The sequence below is a fragment of the Chiloscyllium plagiosum genome, unplaced genomic scaffold, assembly GCF_037043375.1.
Source record: "Chiloscyllium plagiosum isolate Xiang-an unplaced genomic scaffold, Cpla_swu_hap1 HiC_scaffold_30, whole genome shotgun sequence".
NCBI lineage: Eukaryota > Metazoa > Chordata > Chondrichthyes > Orectolobiformes > Hemiscylliidae > Chiloscyllium > Chiloscyllium plagiosum.
Window position 1 is genome coordinate 59687037 of NW_028270168.1, and position 22777 is coordinate 59709813.

At 49.9% G+C, this 22777-nt stretch overlaps 1 protein-coding gene across 1 annotated transcript in view; it reads right to left on the reverse strand.

Annotated features, from left to right (window-relative positions):
* Nucleotides 1-1671: 1671 nt before the first annotated feature.
* Nucleotides 1672-22777, reverse strand: part of LOC148142215 (microtubule-actin cross-linking factor 1, isoforms 6/7-like) — a 205417-nt gene continuing 184311 nt past the window's right edge. The window contains exon 10 of the mRNA XM_087976988.1: nt 1672-2265. Within this exon, the coding sequence (XP_087833114.1) occupies nt 1672-2265 (594 nt within the window). The remainder of the gene's footprint in view (nt 2266-22777) is intronic.

Here is a 22777-nt window from a genome sequence, read left to right on the forward strand (position 1 = left end):
TGAGGAAAGGCTGAGGCACTTGGGGTTGTTTTCATTGGAGAAAAGAAGGTTTAGGGGTGACTTGATAGAGGTGTACAAGATGATTAGGGGTTTAGATAGGGTCGACAGTGAGAATCTTTTTCCTCGTATGGAGTCAGCTATTACAAGGGGGCATAACTTTAAATTAAGGGGGGGTAGGTATAGGACAGATGTTAGGGGTAGGTTCTTTACTCAGCGAGTCGTGAGTTCATGGAATGCCCTGCCAGTAGCAGTGGTGGACTCTCCCTCATTATGGGCATTTAAGCGGGCATTGGATAGGCATATGGAGGATAGTGGGCTAGTGTAGGTTAGGTGGGCTTGGATCGGCGCAACATCGAGGGCCGAAGGGCCTGTACTGCGCTGTATTCTTCTATGTTCTATGTTCTAACCTGGGTGGCTACTTTCAGGGATTTATGTACCTGGACACAGAGATCCCTCTGCTCATCTACACTGCCAAGAATCTTACTGTTAGCCTATTAACTGTTTATTCCTGTTGCTCCTTCCAGAATGAATCGCCTCACATTTTTCTGCATTAAACTCCATTTGCCACCTCAGCCCAACACTGCGGATTATCTATGTCCCTCTGTAACCTGCAATATCCTTTGGCACTATCCACAACTCCACCAATCTTAGTGTCATTCACAAATTTACTGACCCATCCTTCTACACCCTCATCCAGATCACTTATAAAAATGACAAACAGCAGAGGGCCCAAAACAGATCCACGCAGTACACCACTAGTAACTGAACGCCAGGATGAGCATTTCCTAGTGAAGTTGTTGGAACTGTTACAGAGAAGAGGTCATAGAGTCATAGAGATGTACAGCAGGTTGTGGGAATGTCACTGGCAGGGACGTTCCCCCAGTGGATCTGTGCTAGCTGAGTGGGGGTGGGGGGGGGCAGAGGTGTGAACAGCACAGTCGGATGGCCGTGGCCAGTGCTACAATCCCAGCAATGATAACAATGAACGCTATCAATCCCTGTAGTAGGGTTGTACCCTGAGCCCAGCCAAGAGGCTGCCTAGTCCCATAGGTCCCTGTAGGAGCTCTGATCATACAGGATGGAAGCTGCCTGCTGGATAAATTGGGCCAGGTGTGTGATGTTTTCACTGGGGTCAGGAATTTAAGTGCAGCAGTCAGCACCAATGAGGGCATATGTGCCCCCTTTCGCAGCGAGCAGGTAGTCCAGGGCCATCCTGTTCTGCAGAGCCACAGTACGGATGGTAACAGCCTCTGCATTCAGCTGGGCGAGTGCGTCTGCTGTGGAGTTCGCCACCTCCTCTAGTGTGGTGGTGAGTTTGTGGGCTTCCATGTGCAACCGCAGGGTTGTATCGGGGGTGTCATTGGGTCGAGAGCAGCGAGGGCTCGTCTGCTGTGGGTCATGGGCTTTGGGAATGGAAGGGACTGGGTCGGAATGGATGAATGGGCAGTGTTTGGAGTGTGAGCAGCACGGCTCTGGCCTGGTCATGCTTTACATTAATGCTGTTACTGAGGGCTTGTACATAATTCAGCAAGGCCTCTTGTGTTAGGGGAAGGGCTGTGTCCATGGAGAGCTTTGGGGACCTGGTAGTGGTGGGCGTACGTCACTCCATGAGCACCTCAAAAGGGGTGAGTACGGTCGTGCGGTTTGCTTGACTACGTATAGTGTAAAGAGTTACAGCAAGGCGTCTGGCCAGGTCAGTCCTGTGTCTTGGGGGATCTTGTTCAGTGTGGTTTTAAGGGTGTCATTCATCTGCTTGACCATGCCTGATGTCTGGGGTTGGTAGGGGATGTGGTGTCTCCACAGTAACCCCAATGCCTCGTTCATACCAGTCGTAAGCTGATCAGTGAAGCGAGTCCCCTGTCTTTCTGTGTTACTGGGGACCCTGAATCTGGGGATGACATCCCTTAGGAGGCATTTTCCCACAGCCCGTGCACTACCCTTTTCTTCTTCTCTAAATGGATGGAAGCATTCCCCACATGTCGATGATGACAAGAATGTATTTGCAATCTTGTTGTTGGAGCATGTGAACAAAGTCCATCTACAAGTGGCTGAAAGGCTCCTCAGGAGCTGGTAAGTGGTTATACCTGACAGCAGGCTTTCCTGTGTTGTTCTGCAGGTAGATGAGACACTGTAACAGCAAGGCTTGGGCAGCTGCAGCAAATCCTGGTGTGTACCAGGATTGTGAGACAGCGTGTTGTCGTGGTCTCTGTGTTTCCAGAGTGTGCCAAAGTTGATGGAAGGAACAATACTGGCTAAGGGACTCAACTACAACCACAGGGACGCCAAGACAGCAGACTTCCTAGCAGCACTAGAATGCACACTCAGGAACAATGGACTGACAGAAGAGACACAACAAACAGTGAGACAAAGTATCGTATCCCTGATAACAAGGAAAAGACAAACACATAACCTCAACACCAAGGAGAGGGAAGCACTAAAATCACTAAGAAACGATAAGAACATAATCATACTACCAGCAGACAAAGGCAGAATGACGGTCATCCTGGACAAAGCAGAGTCCATCCAAAAAGCGTAACAATTACTTGCAGATACCAACACCTACGAAAAGAGGGAGTTTGACCCCACCCCACAGCTCACCAATAGGATAAACAACACACTGAGGAACCTACAAAAAAAACGGACAGATAACCAGGTTTGACCTACAAAGAATGAAACCTGAAAGCAACAACACCCCCAGATTCTATGGACTACCTAAAGTGCACAAACCAGACATCCCACTCAGACCCATAGTATCACTACCAGGGACACCATCACACAAACTGGCTAAAGAACTACAGCAGAAACTGAAACACCTGATCAGCGGATCCAGACACTCTATACAATCAACACAGGAATTCTTGGACATCATCAGAAATATACACATTGACAAGGAAGAAACTATGGTCTCATTCGATATAATGGCACTGTTCACCTCTATCGACAAAACCCTAGCCAGAGAAACAATAGCCAACCTGCTGGACATACAGAACAGACAACAAGACGGGGAACCTATCAACAAAGACTGCATACTCAAACTACTGGATCTGTATCTCACAACACACTTCACATTCAACAACCAAATATATGAACAAATCAACAGCACACCCATGGGCTCACCCATCTCTGGACTCATAGCAGAAGCGGGAATGCAAAGATTAGAACAAACAGTTTTTTTTTAGATTAGATTAGATTAGATTAGATTACTTACAGTGTGGAAACAGGCCCTTCGGCCCAACAAGTCCACACCGCCCCGCCGAAGCGCAACCCACCCATACCCCTACATTTACCCCTTACCTAATACTATGGGCAATTTAGCATGGTCAATTCACCTGACCCTGCACATCTTTGGACTGTGGGAGGAAACCGGAGCACCCGGAGGAAACCCACGCAGACACGGGGAGAACATGCAAACTCAGTCAGTCGCCTGAGGCAGGAATTGAACCCGGGTCTCTGGCGCTGTGAGGCAACAGTGCTAACCACTGTGCCACCGTGCCGCCCTGTCTTACCGCAAATTCAACCCAAACTCTGGGTCAGATATGTGGATGACACCTTTGTAATCATTAAAAACACAGAAATAGAGAACACACACCGGATCATCAACTCCACACTCACAGGAATCCAATTCACGAGAGAGGAAGAAAAGGATAGCCAACTCCCATTCCTAGACGTGATGGTTCAGATAACACCAAACGGAGAATTCACTACAAAGGTTTACAGGAAAGCCACACACACAGACCAAGTCCTGAACTACGAAAGCAACCACCCAACACACACAAACGAAGTTGCATCAAGACACTGTTCAAAAGGGCCACAACACACTGCAGTACACCAGAACTGCAAAAAGAAGAGGAACACCTATACAAGGTATTCGCCAAAAACGGATACCCGCGCAACTTCATCAACAGATGCCTAAGGAAAAGACCACGGAACAAGGACATGCCACAACCCAAAGGACTAGCCACACTACCATACATCAGGAGCATTTCCGAACTGACAGCCAGACTACTGCGACCACTAGGACTTATAACAGCACACAAACCAACAGCCATACTCAGACAACAACTCACCAGAACGAAGGACCCGATACCCAACATGAGCAAAAATAACGTAGTGTACAAAATCCCATGCAAGGACTGCACAAAACACTACATAGGACAAACAGGAAGACAGCTAACGATCCATATCCAAGAACACCAACTAGCCACGAAACGACACGACCAGCTATCCTTAGTAGCCACACACGCAGACAACAAGCAACATGAGTTCGACTGGGACAACACTACTATTATAGGGCAAGCCAAATCGAGAACAGCCAGGGAATTCCTAAAGGCATGGCACTTATCCACAGATTCTATCAACAAACACATCGACCTGGACCCAATATACCAATCACTGCAGCGGAAGCTGGAACTGACAACTGGAAACGGCAGAGACAAACCACTATAAATGCCGGAGGAAACATCACAGAAGCGCTTCACAGGAGGCTCCCAAGCACTGAGGATGTCACCGAGACAGGGGACGAAATGTCTGCAACACAAATTCCCAGCTCAGCGAACAGAACCACAACAAAGAGCACCCGAGCTACAAATCTTCTCCCAAACTTTGAATCCTAAGGGGAGGCAGGGGTGGCCGTGGCTGACGAGGGAAGTTAAGGACCATATAAAGACAAAAGGGAAAAAGTATAACATAGCAAAGGTGAGTGGGAAATCGGAGGACTGGGAAGCTTTTAAAGAACAACAGAGGATTACTAAGAAGGAAATACGCAAAGAAAAAATAAGGTACGAAGTAAACTGACCAAAAATATAAAGGAGGACAGTAAAGGCTTTTTTAGGTATGTGAAAAGAAAAAAAATGGCTAAGACTAAAATTAGGCCCTTGAAGACAAACGGGTGAATTTATTACGAGGAACAAAGAAATGGCAGAAGAGTTGAATTGGTACTTCAGATTTGTGTTCACTGGGGAAGTCACGAGCAATCTCCCAGATGTAATAGTGGCTGAAGGACTGAACTGAAGGGAATTTATATTAGACAGGAAATGGTGTTGGAGAGACTGTTAGGTCTGAAGGCTGATAAGTCCCCGGGGCCTGATGGTCTACACCCCAGGGTACTGAAGGAGGTGGCTCTAGAAATCGTGGATGCGTTGGTGATTATTTTCCAGAGTTTGATAGATTCAGGATCAGTTCCTGCGGATTGGAGGGTGGCTAATGTTGTCCTACTTTTAAGAAAGGTGGGAGAGAGAAAGCAGGAAATTATAGACCAGTTAGTCTGACCTCAGTGGTGGGAAAGATGCTGGAGTCTATTATAAAGGATGAAATTACGACACATCTTGATAGTAGTAACAGGATAGGTCAGAGTCAGCATGGATTTATGAAGGGGAAATCATGCTTGACTAATCTTCTGGAATTTTTTGAGGATGTACAAGGGAGACCCAGTAGATGTAGTATACCTGGACTTTCAGAAAGCCTTTGATAAAGTCCCACATAGGAGGTTAGTGAGCAAAATTAGGGCGCATTGGGGGCAAAGTACTAACTTGGATTGAAAGTTGGTTGGCTGACAGGAAACAAAGTAGTGATAAACGGCTCCCTTTCGGAATGGCAGGCAGTGACCAGTGGGGTACCGCAGGGATCAGTACTGGGATCGCAGCTTTTTACAATGTACATTAATGATATAGAAGAAGGTATTAAAAGTAATACCAGCAAATTTGCTGATGATACTAAGCTGGGTGGCAGGGTGAAATGTGAGGAGGATGTTAGGAGATTACAGGGTGACCTGCACAGGCTAGGTGAGTGGTCAGATGCATGGAGATGCAGTTTAATGTGGATAAATGTGTGGTTATCCACTTTGGTGGCAAGAACAGGAAGGCAGATTACTACCTAAATGGAGTCAAGTTAGGTAAAGGAGCAGTACAGAGAGATCTGGGTGTTCTTGTACACCAGTCAATGAAGGCAAGCATGCAGGTACAGCAGGTAGTGAAGAAGGCTAATAGCATGCTGGCCTTCATAACAAGAGGAATTGAGTATAGAAGCAAAGAGGTCCTTCTGCAACTGTACAGGGCCCTGGTGAGACCGCACCTGGAATATTGTGCACAGTTTTGGTCTCCAAATTTGAGGAAAGACATTCTGGCTATTGAGTTGTTTCATGAGGTCAATTCCCGGAATGGTGGGACTACCTTACCCTGAAAGATTGGAGCGACTGGGCTTGTATACCCTTGAGTTTAGAAGACTGAGAGGGGATCTGATTGAGACATATAAGATTATTAAAGGATTGTACACTCTGGAGGCAGGAAACATGTTTCCGCTGATGGGTGAGTCCCGAACCAGAGGACACAGCTTAAAAATACAGGGTAGGCCATTTAGGACAGAGATGAGGAGAAACATCTTCACCCAGAGAGTGGTGGCTGTGTGGAATGCTCTGCCCCAGAGGGCAGTGGAGGCCCAGTCTCTGGATTCATTTAAGAAAGAGTTGGATACAGCTCTTAAGGATAGTGAAATCAAGGGTTATGGAGATAAGGCAGGAACAGGATACTGATTAAGGATGACCAGCCATGGTCATAATGAATGGTGGTGCTGGCTCGAAGGGCCGAATGGCCTACTCCTGCACCTATTGTCTATTGAAACTGACTGAACTGATGACGTGCAGTTACGTAACTGAAGATCAATCAATCAATCTCTCTGGAATTTCTGGGATACGTGGGTTTAGGTTAGAGTGGTTTTTATTTATAATTTCTACCATATACAACTGATACAGTAAAAACAAGTCAGTGTTCCTCCAAGACCAAGGGTGCTACATGAGCAATACAAATTACACAATTGTACACAGCATAGAAAAATACAGCACAGAACTGGCCCTTCAGCCCACAATGTTTGCTGAGGTTTAATCCTAATGTAAGATATAATAATTTAACCTACGCACCCCTCAACTCACTGCTATCCATGTGAATGTCCAGCAGTCACTTAAATGTCCCCAATGACTCTGCTTCCACCACCACAGCTGGCAACACACTCCATGCATTCACAACTCTCTGCGTAAAGAACCTACCTCTGATGTCTCCTTTCTCCCTTCCTCCTAATATCTTCAAACTTATGACTCCTCGTACCAGTCAATCCTACCCTGGGGAAACGTCTCTGACTATTGACTCTGTCTATTCCACTCATTATCTTGTATACCTCAATCAGGTCTCCTCTCTTCCTCCAGAGAGAAAACTCCGAGCTTATTCAACCTTTCTTCATGAGACAAGCCCTCCAGTCCAGGCAGTATCCTGGTAAACCTTCTTTGCACCCTCTCCAAAGCCTCTGTATCTTTCCTATAGTAGGGCGACCAGAACTGAACACAATATTCCAAGTGTGGTCTCACCAGGGACTTGTAGAGCTGCAGCAAAACCTCACGGCTCTTAAACTCGATCCCCCCATTAATGAAAGCCAAAACACCATATGCTTTCTTAACAACCCTATCCACTTGGGTGGCAACTTTGAGGGATCTATGTACTTGCACACCCAGATCCCTCTGTTCCTCCACCCTGCCAAGAATCAAGCCTTTAATCCTATATTCAGCATTCGAGTTCAATCTTCCAAAATGCATCACTTCACATTTATCCAGGTTGAACTCCATCTGCCATTTCTCAGCCCAGCTCTGCATCCTGTCTATGTCGCACTGCAGCCTGCAATAGCCCTCAAAACTATTGACAGCACCTCCAACCTTAGTGTCATCTGAAAATGAATAACCCACTCCTCAACCTCCTCATCCAAGTCATTAATAAAAACTACAAAGAGCAGAGGCCCAAGAACAGAGCCCTGCGGGACGCCACTCAACACTCCTCCGGACAGAATACTTTCCATCTACAACCACTCTCTGCCTTCTGTCAGCCAAACAATTCTGAATCCAGATAGCCAAATCTCCCTGTATCCCATACTTCCTGACTTTATGAATGAGCCTACCGTGGGGAACCCTATCAAATGCCTTGCTGAAATCCATACACACCACATCCATTGCTCGACCTTCATCAACCTGTCTTGATACCTCCTCAAAGAACTCAATAAGACTTGAGGCATGACCTACCCCTTACAAAGCCATGCTGACTGCCTATAATCACACTATGCTTTGCCAAATAGTCATAAATCCTATCCCTCAGAATTCTTTCCAACACTTTGCTGACCAGAGATGCAAGACTGACCAGGGATTTCCCTATTACCCTTCTTGAAAAGAGGAACAACACTCACCTTTCTCCAATCCTCTGGTAGGACTTCCGCGGAGAGTGAGGAGGCAAAGATCTTCGCCAGCACCTTAGCAACCTCCTTTTTCGCTTCACGGAGCAGACTTGGATAAATCTGGTCTAGCTCTGGGGACTTCGTGGAGAAAGTGAGGACTGCAGATGCTGGAGATAAGAGCTGAAAATGTGTTGCTGGAAAAGTGCAGCAGGTCAGGCAGCATCTAAGGAACAGGAGAATCAATGTTTCGGGCACAAGCCCTTCTTCAGGAATGAGGAGGGTGTGCCAAGCAGGATAAGATAAAAGGTAGGGAGGAGGGACTTGGGGGAGGGGCGTTGGAAATGCTATAGGTGGAGGGAGGTCAAGGTGAGGGTGATAGGCCGGAGTGGGGTGGGGGCGGAGAGGTCAGGAAGAAGATCGCAGGTTAGGAAGGTGGTGCTGAGTTCGAGGGATTTGACTGAGACAAGGTGGGGGGAGGGGAAACGAGGAAACTGGAGAAATCTGAGTTCATCACTTGTAGTTGGAGGGTTCCTAGGTGGAAGATGAGGCGCTCTTCCTCCAACCGTCGTGTTGCTATGGTCTGGCGATGGAGGAGTCCAAGGACCTGCATGTCCTTGGTGGATTGGGAGGGGAATTGAAGTGTTGAGCCACGGGGTGGTTGGGTTGGTTGGTGGGGGTGTCCTAGAGGTGTTCTCTGAAACGTTCCACAAGTAGGTGGCCTGTCTCCCCAATATAGTGGAGGCCACATCGGGTGCAGCGGATGCAATAAATGATGTGTGTGGAGGTGCAGGTAAATTTGTGGCGGATATGGAAGTATCCCTTGGGGCCTTGGAGGGAGGTAAGGGGGGGATGTGTGGGTGCAAGTTTTGCATTTCTTGCGGTTGCAGGGGAAGGTGCCGGGAGTGGAGGCTGGGTTGGTGGGGGGTGTGGACCTGACGAGGGAGTCACGGAGGGAGTGGTCTTTTCGGAACGCTGATAGGGGAGGGGAGGGAAATATATCCCTGGTGGTGGGGTCCGTTTGGAGGTGGCGGAAATGACGACGGATGATACGATGTATATGGAGGTTGGTGGGGTGGTAGGTGAGGACCAGGACAGAACCCCACTGGTCCTCTTTTTGACAAGAAGTTCCTCTGTTCTCGTCATCCAAAGTTCCTTAATCTTACCCCTTCTTACCTGTCACAGAGGGACAAATTCTTGCATCACTCGCAACAACTGCTCCTTAAATAGTCTCCACATGACTGCTGTGCCCTTTCTGTGGAACAATTGCTCCCAGCCTGTACTTTCCAACTCCTGTCTGATAGTGTCATAATTTCCTTTTCCCCAATTAAATATCTGCCCTTGGTAACTGCACCTTTCTCTCTTCAAAGCTGTGGTAAATGTGAGGCAGTTGTGATCACTGTCACCAAACTGTTCTCCCACCATGAGATCTGACACCTGTCCTGGTTCATTGCTGAGCACCAAATCCAAAATGGCCTCTCCCTTTGTCGGTCTGTCTACATACTGAGTAAGGAAACCCTCCTGAACACACCTGACAGAACGGCTTTATCCAAACCATCTGCACTAAGGAGGTTCCAGTCATCGACTCAGAAATGTACAGCATAGAAACAGACCCCTATGTCCAACCCGCCCATGCCGACCAGATATCCCAACCCAACCTAGTCCCACCTGCCAGCACCCGGCCCATATCATTCCAAACCCTTCCTATTCATATACCCATCCAAATGCCTCTTAAATGTTGCAATTGTACCAGCCTCCGCCACATCCTCTGGCAGCTCATTCTACACACGTACCACCCTCTGCTTGAAAAAGTTGCCCCTTAGGTCTCTTTTATATCTTTCCCCTCTCACCCTAAGCCTGTGCCCTCTAGTTCTGGACTCCCTCACCTTAGAGAAGAGACTGTGTCTACTTATCCTATCCATGCCCCTCATGATTTTATGAACCTCTATAAGGTCACCCCTCAGCCTCTGACGCTCCAGGGAAAACAGCACCAGCCTGTTCAGCCTCTCCCTATAGCTCAAACCCTCCAACCCTGGTAACATCCTTGTAAATCTTTTCTGAAATTTTCAAGTTTCACAACATCTTTCCGATAGGAAGGAGACCAGAATTGCACACAATATTCCAAAAGTGGCCTAACCAATGTCCTGTACAGCCACAACATGACCTCCCAACTCCTGTACTCAATACTCTGACCAATAAAGGAAAGCATACCAAATGCCTTCTTCACTATCCTATCTACCTGTGATTCCACTTTCAGGGAGCTATGAACCTGCACTCCAAGGTCTCTTTGTTCAGCAACACTCCCTTAGGACTTTACCATTAAGTGTATAAGTCCTGCTAAGATTTGCTTTCCCAAAATGCAACACCTCGCATTTATCTAAATTAACCTCCATCTGCCTCTTCTCAGCCCATTGGCCCATCTGGTCGAGATCCTGTTGTAATCTGAGGTAACTTTCTTCACTGTCCACTACACCTCCAATTTTGGTGTCATCTGCAAACTTACTAACTCTACCTCTTATTCACACATTCAAATCATTAATGTAAATGAAAAAAATTAGAGGGCCCAGCACCGATCCTTGTGGCACTCTACTGGTCACAGGCCTCCAGTCTGAAAAACAACCCTCCACCACCACCACCCTCTGTCTTCTACCTTTGAGCCAGTTCTGTATCCAAATGGCTAGTTCTCCCTGTATTCCATGAGATCTAACCTTGCTAATCAGTCTCCCATGGGGAACCTTGTCGAAAGCCTGACTGAAGTCTATAGGTATGTCAGCAATAAAAGAACGACTAGGGTAGGAATAGGTCCAGTCAAGGATAGTAATGGGAAGTTGCGTGTGGAGGCTGAAGAGATTGGGGAGACATTGAATGAATACTTTTCGTCAGTATTCACTCAGGAACAGGACATTGTTGCCGAATTGAATATTGAGTCACAATGAATTAAAATGGATGGCTTTGAGGTATGTAGGGAAGAGGTGTTGGAAATTCTGGAAAGGGTGAAAATAGATAAGTCCCCTGGGCCTGATGGCATTTATCCTAGGATTCTCTGGGAAGCAAGGGAGGAGATTGCAGAGCCATTGGCCTTGATTTTTATGTCCTCGTTGTCTACAGGAATAGTGCCAGAAGACTGGAGGATAGCAAATGTGGTTCCCTTGTTCAAGAAGGGGAGTAGGGATAACCCTAGTAACTATAGGCCAGTGAGTCTCACTTCTGTTGTGGGCAAAGTCTTAGAGAGAATTGTAAGGGATAGGATTTATGAACATCTGGATAGGAATAATGTGATCAAGGATAGTCAGCATGGTTTTGTGAAGGGCAGGTCGTGCCTCACAAACCTTATTGAATTCTTTGAGAAGGTGACTAAGGAGGTGAACGAGGGGAAAGCGGTAGATGTGGTGTATTTGGATTTTAGTAAGGCGTTTGATAAGGTTCCCCATGGTAGGCTACTGCAAAAAATATGGAGGTATGGCATTGAGGGTGAGTTGGAGGTTTGGATTAGGAATTGACTGGCTGGAAGAAGACAGAGGGTAGTAGTTGATGGTAAAGGTTCATCTTGGAGTGCAGTTACTAGCGGTGTTCCGCAAGGATCTGTTTTGGGACCATTGCTGTTTGTCATTTTTATAAATGACCTGGAGGAGGTGCTAGAAGGTTGGGTGAGCAAGTTTGTGGATGATACGAAAGTCGGTGGAGATGTTGACAGTGAGGAAGGATGTGTCAGGTTACAGCAGGATATAGATAAGTTGCAGAGCTGGGCAGAAAGGTGGCAAATGGAGTTCAATGTAGGTAAATGTGAGGTGATTCACTTTGGTAAGAGTAACAAAAAGATGGGGTACTGGGCTAATGGTCGGTAGTGTGGATGAGCAGGGGGATCTTGGTGTCCATGTACACAGATCTCTGAAAGTTGCCACCCAGGCAAATAGTGCGGTGAAGAAGGCATATGGCGTACTGGCTTTTATTGGTAGAGGAATTGAGTTCCGGAGCACTGAGATCATGTTGCAGTTATATAAGACTCTGGTGTGGCCGCATCTGGAATATTGTGTGCAGTTTTGGTCGCCATACTAGAGGAAGGATGTGGAGGCACTGGAACGGGTGCAGAGGAGGTTTACCAGGATGTTGCCTGGTATGGTAGGAAGATCGTATGAGGAAAGGCTGAGGCACTTGGGGCTGTTTTCATTGGAGAAAAGAAGGTTTAGGGGTGACTTGATAGAGGTGTACAAGATGATTAGGGGTTTAGATAGGGTCGACAGTGAGAACCTTTTTCCACGTATGGAGTCAGCTATTACAAGGGGGCATAGCTTTAAATTAAGGGGGGGTAGGTATAGGACAGATGTTAGGGGTAGGTTCTTTACTCAGCGAGTCGTGAGTTCATGGAATGCCCTGCCAGTAGCAGTGGTGGACTCTCCCTCTTTATGGGCATTTAAGCGGGCATTGGATAGGCATATGGAGGATAGTGGGCTAGTGTAGGTTAAGTGGGCTTGGATCGGCGCAACATTGAGGGCCAAAGGGCCTGTACTGAGCTGTATACTTCTATGTTCTATGAAGTCCATATAGATCACATTGACTGCTCTGCCCTCATCAATCTTCTTTGTTACTTCTTCAAAAAACTCAATCAAGTTTGTGAGACATGATTTCCCACGCACAAAGCCATGTTGACTATCCCTAATCAGTCCTTTCCTTTCCAAATACATAAGTCCTGGAAAGATCACATGGAACAGCAGCAGAGCTCTTTGAACGATTACGAGAAGCAAAACTGGTAATAAACTTAAACCAAATGAGATTCGCAAAAGCAGAGGTGATGTTCTTGGGACATAACATTGGTCAAGGAAGGTTGACCCCTCGGAACACAAAGACGAAGGCTATTGAGGAATTTCCACAACCAAACTCTAAGAAAGAGGTGCTTCAATTCTTTGGACTCAGCGGATTCTATCGGAAGTTTGTTCCAGACCTCAGCAGTGTGGTGGCACTGTTAACCGATTTGCTGAAGAAGAACACAAAGTTTCGGTGGACAGAACTACGTCAGGAGGCATTCGACCATTTGAAATCAATATTAACCACCAAACCAGTTTTACTTACACCAAACTTTTCAAAACCTTTTAAAGTCACTATCGATGCGAGTGACATCGGATTGGAGCTGTACTCCAGGAAGATGAGGATGGGATTGAATTGCCAGGTGGTTACTTTTCAAAGAAACTCCACATCCACCAAAGGAAATACTCCACAATTGAAAAGGAACTATTGAGTTTGGTATGGCCTTACATTTTAATGGGTATGTCAGAACAATGTGTCAGAGACGGTTGTGTACACGGATTACAATCCTCTTGCGGGAAAGATAAAAGACAGCTAAGGGACAACATTTTCACACTGAGGGTGGTACGTGTATGGAGTGAGCTACCAGAGGAAGTGGAGGAAACTGGTACAATTGCAACATTTAAGAGGCATCTGGACGGGTATATGAATAGGAAGGGTGTGGAGGAATATGGGCCGGGTGCTGGCAGGTGGGACTAGATTGGATTGGGATATCTGGTCGGCGTGGACGGGTTGAACACAAAGGTCTGTTTCCGTGCTGTACATCTCTATGACTCTATTGTTTTATTATTGAGTTGCCCAAACTCTTATCGTTCCATGGTACAATATGACTTTCAAACATTTTGTCCCTTTTATTTTCTTGATAGTAGTTGTCCAATCACTAACCTGCAATCCACCTTCTCCTTTATCTTTGATTTTATAATTTTCTATGCAATGAAACCCACCCCTCCACTATTTGGTTTAAAGCCCTAACAGTGTCAGTTATGCAATTCACCAGGACTCTGATCCCAGCGTGATCAGGTGGAGCCCATCCCATTGGAACAGCTATCTCCTTCCCTAGCCTTGGTGTCAATGTCCCATGAATTCAAACACATTTTCTCCCACATCAATCTTTGAGCCATTTGCTTACCTCTTTAATTGCGTTATCAATTAGCTTGTGGCTCACATAATAATCGGGAGATTGTGTATTTTTGGTTCTGCTTTCTCATTTAGCCCCTAACTGCTCAAATTCCTTCATCAGAGCCTGTTTTCTCTCTATATATATGTGAGATACAGGGAAATTGAGAATAAAGCCACAAGATTCAACTATTTTGAACAATGTTGATTAATAAAGATTTTAATATTATTCAATTTTGCATTTTCCTAACCTACACATCAATGTAAAATAACCTGTGATTTAAAAACTCATTTTCAAATTGCAGAATTATTGCAAAACATTGCAGAGGGTGAAGTTATGTGATGAGGGGCCTCACTCCTTTTTCAGGCTTTTCTCTCTTTCCTGCAATGGAAGAAAATAATCTGTGTAAGAAACATTTCACCAAATGCATCTGATCAGCTGAAGTTCTGGTCAGAAATTCTTCAAAGCTTCCCCATGTGGATGAAAAAGTTGAGTCAATTTTACAGCTTACCCCGGATTTCATAGAATGACAGACGTCATGATAAGGGTATAATCACAGCTGATTGAACAATTCAATGCCTTTTTGCTCATCTCATAATCCTGTACACCACAGTTAATCAAATCTTTAACCATACTCAAAGACTATCTCCATAGTCTTCTGGGGTAGAGTGTTTGAATCATAGAACCCCCTGCCATGCAGAAAGAGACCATTCAGCCATTACCCATTTGCACCAATCCCCCGAAGAGCAGTCCACCCAAACCAGGCCCTTATCTTATCCCTGTACCACCACATTTCCCATGGCCAACCCACCTAACCTGCACACCGACGATGGGAGGAAAGCAGAGCACCTGAAGTAAAGCTACACATCTATGAGGAGAATGTGCAAACTTCACACAGACAGTTTGATGGTAGAATTGAAACTGGGCTGCTAAGAGAGCAGGTGCTGCTCAAGGAACTGAATGGTATGCTGTTTGTCCTATGACCCACTAGGGAGGAAATTTCAAGTCCCTATCCAATCAGACCCATATGTGACTCCTGACCCAAAGTATCAGTTGCCAAGAAAACACCAAGTACAATTAGGGCTGGTCAGTAAAGCCTGGCTATGTAGCAATGCTAGATAGAGGCAGGAGGCTGGAAGAACACAGCAATGCAGGCAGCATCAACGCAATCCCTCCTCCTGCTGCTGCCTGCCTTGCTGTGTTCCCTCTCCCTCCTGATGCTGAACACTACCCCTGCTCATGACTCCACCCCCATTCCCCCCACCATCACACCCACTCCAGGTACTGGCTCCGACCCCACTCCCAGCTCTATACCCACACCAGCTCCCAGCTTCCAGCCCTGCCGAGTTTTCACCATCCCCCCCAGACCTCCCCCTCACTGAGGACGAACGATCAGTCCTCAGCAAAGGACTCACCTTCGTCCCCCTCCGTCCACGCATCAATGAATTTAATACACGCCGTGACATCGAACAATTCTTCCGTCGCCTCCACATCCGAGCTTACTTTCACAATCAGGATTCCCGCCCATCTTCCGAGGACCCCTTCGCCCACCTCCAACACACTGCATCCACCTGGACACCCCGTGCTGGCCTATTACCTGCCCTCGACCTCTTCATTTCCAACTGCCGCCGGGACATTAACCGCCTCAACCTGTCGACCCCCCCTCCCCCACTCTAACCTCTAACAACGCGCAGCCCTCCAATCCCTCTGCTCCAATCCTGACCTCACCATCAAGCCAGCGGACAAAGGGGGCGCAGTGGTAGTCTGGCGCACTGACCTCGACATCGCTGAAGCCAAACGCCAACTCGAGGACATCTCTTTCTACTGCCCCCTCAACCATGACCCCACCCCCCCATGACCAAACCATCACCTCCCAGACCATACAGAACCTCATCACCTCAGGAGATCTCCCACCCACAGCTTCCAACCTCATAGTCCGAGAACCCCGCACTGCCCAGTTCTACCTCCTTCCCAAGATCCACAAGCCTGACCACCCTGGCCGACCCATTGTCTCAGCATGCTCCTGCCCCACTGAACTCATCTCTACCTACCTCGACACTGTCCTATCCCCCTTAGTCCAGGAACTCCCCACACACATTCGAGACACCACCCACGCCCTCCACCTCCTCTAAGACTTCCGTTTCCCCGGCCCCAATGCCTGATCTTCACCATGGATATCCAATCCCTCTACGCCTCCACCCGCCATGACTAGGGCCTCCAAGCCCTCAGTTTTTTCCTCTCCAGACGTTCCCAACAGTACCCCTCCACCGACACTCTCATTCGTTTGGCCGAACTGGTCCTCACCCTTAACAATTTCTCCTTTGAATCCTCCCACTTCCTCCAGACCAAAGGGGTAGCCATGGGCATACGTATGGGCCCCAGCTATGCCTGTCTCTTTGTTGGCTACGTAGAGCAGTTGATCTTCCGTAATTACACCGGCACCACTCCCCACCTCTTCCTCCGCTACATTGATGACTGCATTGGCGCCACCTCATCAACTTCACCAACACATTCCACCCTGACCTTAGATTTACCTGGACCATCTCTGACACCTCCCTCCCCTTCCTGGACTTCTCCATCTCCATCAGTGACGACCGACTTGACACTGATATTTTTTACAAACCCACCGACTCCCACAGCTACCTGGATTACACCTCTTCCCACCCTATCTCTTGCAAAAATGCCATCCCGTATTCCCAATTCCTCCGCCTCCGCCATATCTGCTCCCAGGAGGAGCAGTTCCACCACAGAACACACCAGATGGCCTCCTTCTTTAGAGACCGCAATTTCCCTTCCCACGTGGTTGAAGGTGCCCTCCAACGCATCTCGTCCACATCCCGCACCTCCGCTCTCAGACCCAACCCCTCCAACCGCAACAAGGGCAGAACGCCCCTGGTGCTCACCTTCCACCCTACCAACCTTCGCATAAACCAAATCATCCGCCGACATTTCCGCCACCTCCAAACAGACCCCACCACTAGGGATATATTTCCCTCCCCACCCCTCTCCGCCTTCCGCAAAGACCGTTCCCTCCGTGACTACCTGGTCAGGTCCACGCCCCCCTACGACCCACCCTCCCATCCTGGCACTTTCCCCTGCCACCGCAGGAACTGTAAAACCTGTGCCCACACCTCCTCCCTCACCTCCATCCAAGGCCCTAAAGGAGCCTTCCACATCCATCAAAGTTTTACCTGCACATCCACTAATATCATTTATTGTATCCGTTGCTCCCGATGCGGTCTCCTCTACATTGGGGAGACTGGGCGCCTCCTAGCACAGCGCTTTAGGGAACATCTCCAGGACACCTGCACCAATCAACCACACCGCCCCGTGGCCCAACATTTCAACTCCCCCTCCCACTCTGCGGAGGACATGGAGGTCCTGGGCCTCCTTCACCGCCGCTCCCTCACCACCAGACCCCTGGAGGAAGAATGCCTCATCTTCCGCCTCGGAACACTTCAACCCCAGGGCATCAATGTGGATTTCAACAGTTTCCTCATTTCCCCTTCCCCCACCTCACCCTAGTTCCAAACTTCCAGCTCAGCACTGTCCCCATGACTTGTCCGGACTTGTCCGATCTGCCTCGCTCCTTTTCCACCTATCCACTCCACCCTCTCCTCCCTGACCTATCACCTTCATCTCCTCCCCAACTCACCCATTGTACTCTATGCTATTTTCTCCCCACCCCCGCCCTCCTCTAGCTTATCTCTCCACGCTTCAGGCTCTCTGCCTTTATTCCTGATGAAGGGCTTTTGCCCGAAACGACGATTTTGAAACTCCCTGGATGCTGCCTGAATTGCTGTGCTCTTCCAGCACCACTAATCCAGAATCTGGTTTCCAGCATCTGCAGTCATTGTTTTTACCTCGTGGTCCTCCCCCTCCTGATGCTGCCTGCCTTGCTGTGTCCCTCTCCCTCCTAATGCTGCCTGCCTTGCTGTGTCCCTCTCCCTCCTGATACTGCCTGCCTTGCTGTGTTCCTCTCCCTCCTGGTACTGCCTGCCTTGCTGTGTCTCTCTCCCTCCTGATACTGCCTGCCTTGCTGTCTTCCTCTCCCTCCTGATGCTGCCTGCCTTGCTGTGTTTATCTCCCTCCTAATGCTGCCTGCCTTGCTGTGTTCCTCTCCCCTCTAATGCTGCCTGCCTTGCTGTGTTCCTCTCCCTCCTGATACTGCCTGCTTTGCTGTGTTCCTCTCCCTCCTGATGCTGTCTGCCTTGCTGTGTTTATCTCCCTCCTAAGGCTGCCTGCCTTGCTGTGTCCCTCTCCCTCCTGATACTGCCTGCCTTGCTGTGTTCCTCTCCCTCCTGATACTGCCTGCCTTGCTGTGTCACTATCCCTCCTGTTACTGCCTGCCTTGCTGTTTTCCCTCTCCCTCCTGATGCTGCCTGCATTGCTGTGTCCCTCTCCCTCCTGATGCTGCCTGCTCAGCTGTGTCCCTCTCCCTTCTGATACTGCCTGCCTTGCTGTGTCACTCTCCCTCCTGATACTGCCTGCCTTGCTGTGTTCCCCCAGCCTCCTGATGCTGCCTGCCTTGCTGTGTCCCTCTCCCTCCTGATGCTGCCTGCCTTGCTGTGTTCCTCTCCCTCCTGATGCTGCCTGCCTTGCTGTGTTCCTCTCCCACCTGATGCTGCCTGCCTTGCTGTGTTTATCTCCCTCCTGATGCTGCCTGCCTTGCTGTGTCCCTATCCCTCCTGATACTGCCTGTCTTGCCGTGTTCTCCCAGCCTCCTGATACTGCCTGCCTTGCTGTGTCCCTATCCCTCCTGATACTGCCTGTTTGCTGTGTTCCTCTCCCTCCTGATGCTGCCTGTTTGCTGTGTTCCTCTCCCTCCAGATGCTGCCTTCCTTGCTGTGTTCACCCAGCCTCCTGATGCTGCCTGCCTTGCTGTCTTCCTCTCCCTCCTGATACTGCCTGACTTGCTGTCTTCCTCTCCCTCCTGATGCTGTCTGCCTTGCTGTCTTCCTCTCCCTCCTGATGCTGCCTGTCTTGCCGTGTTCTCCCAGCCTCCTGATACTGCCTGCCTTGCTGTGTCCCTATCCCTCCTGATACTGCCTGTTTGCTGTGTTCCTCTCCCTCCTGATGCTGCCTGTTTGCTGTGTTCCTCTCCCTCCTGATGCTGCCTTCCTTGCTGTGTTCACCCAGCCTCCTGATGCTGCCTGCCTTGCTGTGTTCCTCTCCCTCCTGGTACTGCCTGCCTTGCTGTGTCCCTCTGCCTCCTGATACTGCCTGCCTTGCTGTGTTCCTCTCCCTCCTGATACTGCCTGCCTTGCTGTGTCACTATCCCTCCTGTTACTGCCTGCCTTGCTGTTTTCCCTCTCCCTCCTGATGCTGCCTGCATTGCTGTGTCCCTCTCCCTCCTGATGCTGCCTGCTCAGCTGTGTCCCTCTCCCTCCTGATACTGCCTGCCTTGCTGTGTCACTCTCCCTCCTGATACTGCCTGCCTTGCTGTGTTCCTCTCCCTCCTGATGCTGCCTACCTTGCTGTCTTCCTCTCCCTCCTGATGCTGCCTGCCTTGCTGTGTTTATCTCCCTCCTAATGCTGCCTGCCTTGCTGTGTTCCTCTCCCCTCTAATGCTGCCTGCCTTGCTGTGTTCCTCTCCCTCCTGATACTGCCTGCCTTGCTGTGTTCCTCTCCCTCCTGATGCTGCCTGCCTTGCTGTGTCCCTCTCCCTCCTGATGCTGTCTGCCTTGCTGTGTTTATCTCCCTCCTAAGGCTGCCTGCCTTGCTGTGTCCCTCTGCCTCCTGATACTGCCTGCCTTGCTGTGTTCCTCTCCCTCCTGATACTGCCTGCCTTGCTGTGTCACTATCCCTCCTGTTACTGCCTGCCTTGCTGTTTTCCCTCTCCCTCCTGATGCTGCCTGCATTGCTGTGTCCCTCTCCCTCCTGATGCTGCCTGCTCAGCTGTGTCCCTCTCCCTCCTGATACTGCCTGCCTTGCTGTGTCACTCTCCCTCCTGATACTGCCTGCCTTGCTGTGTTCCCCCAGCCTCCTGATGCTGCCTGCATTGCTGTGTTCCTCTCCCTCTTGATGCTGCCTGTTTGCTGTGTTCCTCTCCCTCCTGATGCTGCCTTCCTTGCTGTGTTCACCCAGCCTCCTGATGCTGCCTGCCTTGCTGTCTTCCTCTCCTTCCTGATACTGCCTGCCTTGCTGTGTTCCTCTCCCTCCTGATGCTGCCAGCTTTGCTGTGTTGCTCTCACTCCTGATACTGCTTGCCTTGCTGTGTCCCCCAGCCTCCTGATGCTGCCTGCCTTGCTGTGTCCCTCTCCCTCCACATGCTGCCTGCCTTGCTGTCTTCCTCTCCCTCCTGATACTGCCTGCCTTGCTGTGTTCCTCTCGCTCCTGATGCTGCCTGCCTTGCTGTGTTCCTCTCCCTCCTGATGCTGCCTGCCTTGCTGTCTTCCTCTCCCTCCTTATGCTGTCTGCCTTGCTGCCTTCCTCTCCCTCCTGGTACTGCCTGCCTTGCTGTGTCCCTCTCCCTCCTGATACTGCCTGCCTTGCTGTGTTCCTCTCCCTCCTGATGCTGCCTGCCTTGCTGTCTTCCTCTCCCTCCTGATGCTGCCTGCCTTGCTGTGTTCCTCTCCCTCCTAATGCTGCCTGCCTTGCTGTGTTCCTCTCCCTCCTGATACTGCCTGCCTTGCTGTGTTCCTCTCCCCCCTGATGCTGCCTGCCTTGCTGTGTCCCTCTCCCTCCTGATACTGCCTGCCTTGCTGTGTTCCTCTCCCTCCTGATACTGCCTGCCTTGCTGTGTCACTCTCCCTCCTGATACTGCCTGCCTTGCTGTGTCACTCTCCCTCCTGTTACTGCCTGCCTTGCTGTTTTCCCTCTCCCTCCTGATACTGCCTGCCTTGCTGTGTCCCTCTCCCTCCTGATACTGCCTGCCTTGCTGTGTTCCCCCGCCTTCCTGATGCTGCCTGCCTTGCTGTGTCCCTCTCCCTCCTGATGTTGCCTGCCTTGCTGTGTTCCTCTCCCTCCTGATGCTGCCTGCCTTGCTGTGTTTATCTCCCTCCTAATGCTGCCTGCCTTGCTGTGCCCCTATCCCTCCTGATACTGCCTGCCTTGCTGTGTCCCTCTCCCTCCTGATGCTGCCTGCCTTGCTGTGTTCCTCTCCCTCCTGATGCTGCCTGCCTTGCTGTGTTTATCTCCCTCCTAATGCTGCCTGCCTTGCTGTGCCCCTATCCCTCCTGATACTGCCTGCCTTGCTGTGTCCCTCTCCCTCCTGATGCTGCCTGCCTTGCTGTGTTCCTCTCCCACCTGATGCTGCCTGCCTTGCTGTGTTTATCTCCCTCCTAATGCTGCCTGCCTTGCTGTGCCCCTATCCCTCCTGATACTGCCTGCCTTGCTGTGTTCCCCTCTATCCTGATACTGCCTGCCTTGCTGTGTTCCTCTCCCACCTGATGCTGCCTGCCTTGCTGTCTTCCTCTCCCTCCTGATGCTGCCTGTCTTGCCGTGTTCTCCCAGCCTCCTGATACTGCCTGCCTTGCTGTGTCCCTCTCCCTCCTGATACTGCCTGTTTGCTGTCTTCCTATCCCTCCTGATGCTGCCTTCCTTGCTGTGTTCACCCAGCCTCCTGATGCTGCCTGCCTTGCTGTGTCCCTCTCCCTCCTGATACTGCCTGCCTTGCTGTCTTCCTCTCCCTCCTGATACTGCCTGCCTTGCTGTCTTCCTCTCCCTCCTGATGCTGCCTGCCATGCTGTGTTTATCTCCTTCCTAATGCTGCCTGCCTTGCTGTGTTCACTCAGCCTCCTGATGCTGCCTGCCTTGCTGTCTTCCTCTCCTTCCTGATACTGCCTGCCTTGCTGTGTTCCTCTCCCTCCTGATGCTGCCTGCCTTGCTGTGTTCCTCTCTCTCCTGATACTGCCTGCCTTGCTGTGTCCCCCAGCCTCCTGATTCTGCCTGCCTTGCTGTGTCCCTCTCCCTCCAGATGCTGCCTGCCTTGCTGTCTTCCTCTCCCTCCTGATCCTGCCTGCCTTGCTGTGTCCCTCTCCCTCCTGATACTGCCTGCCTTGCTGTGTCCATCTCCCTCCTGATACTGCCTGCCTTGCTGTGTTCCTCTCGCTCCTGATGCTGCCTGCCTTGCTGTGTTCCTCTCCCTCATGATGCTGCCTGCCTTGCTGTGTCCCTCTCCCATCTGTTACTGCTTGCCTTGCTGTTTCTCTCCCTCATGATGCTGCCTGCCTTGCTGTGTTCCAATCCCTCCTGATGCTGCCTGCCCTGCTGTGTCCCTCTCATTTCTGATACTGCCTGCCTTGCTGTGTTCCCTCTCCCTCCTGATGCTGCCTGCCTTGCTGTCTTCCTCTCCCTCCTGATACTGCCTGCCTTGCTGTGTTCCTCTCCCTCCTGATACTGCCTGCCTTGCTGTGTTCCCTCTCCCTCCTGAAGCTGCCTGCCTTGCTGTGTCCCTCTCCCTCCTGATGCTGCCTGCCTGGCTGTGTTCCTCTCCCTCATGATGCTGCCTGCCTTGCTGTGTCCCTCTCCCATCTGTTACTGCTTGCCTTGCTGTTTCTTTCCCTCATGATGCTGCCTGCCTTGCTGTGTTCCAATCCCTCCTGATGCTGCCTGCCCTGCTGTGTCCCTCTCATTTCTGATACTGCCTGCCTTGCTGTGTTCCCTCTCCCTCCTGATGCTGCCTGCCTTGCTGTGTCCCTCTCCCTCCTGATACTGCCT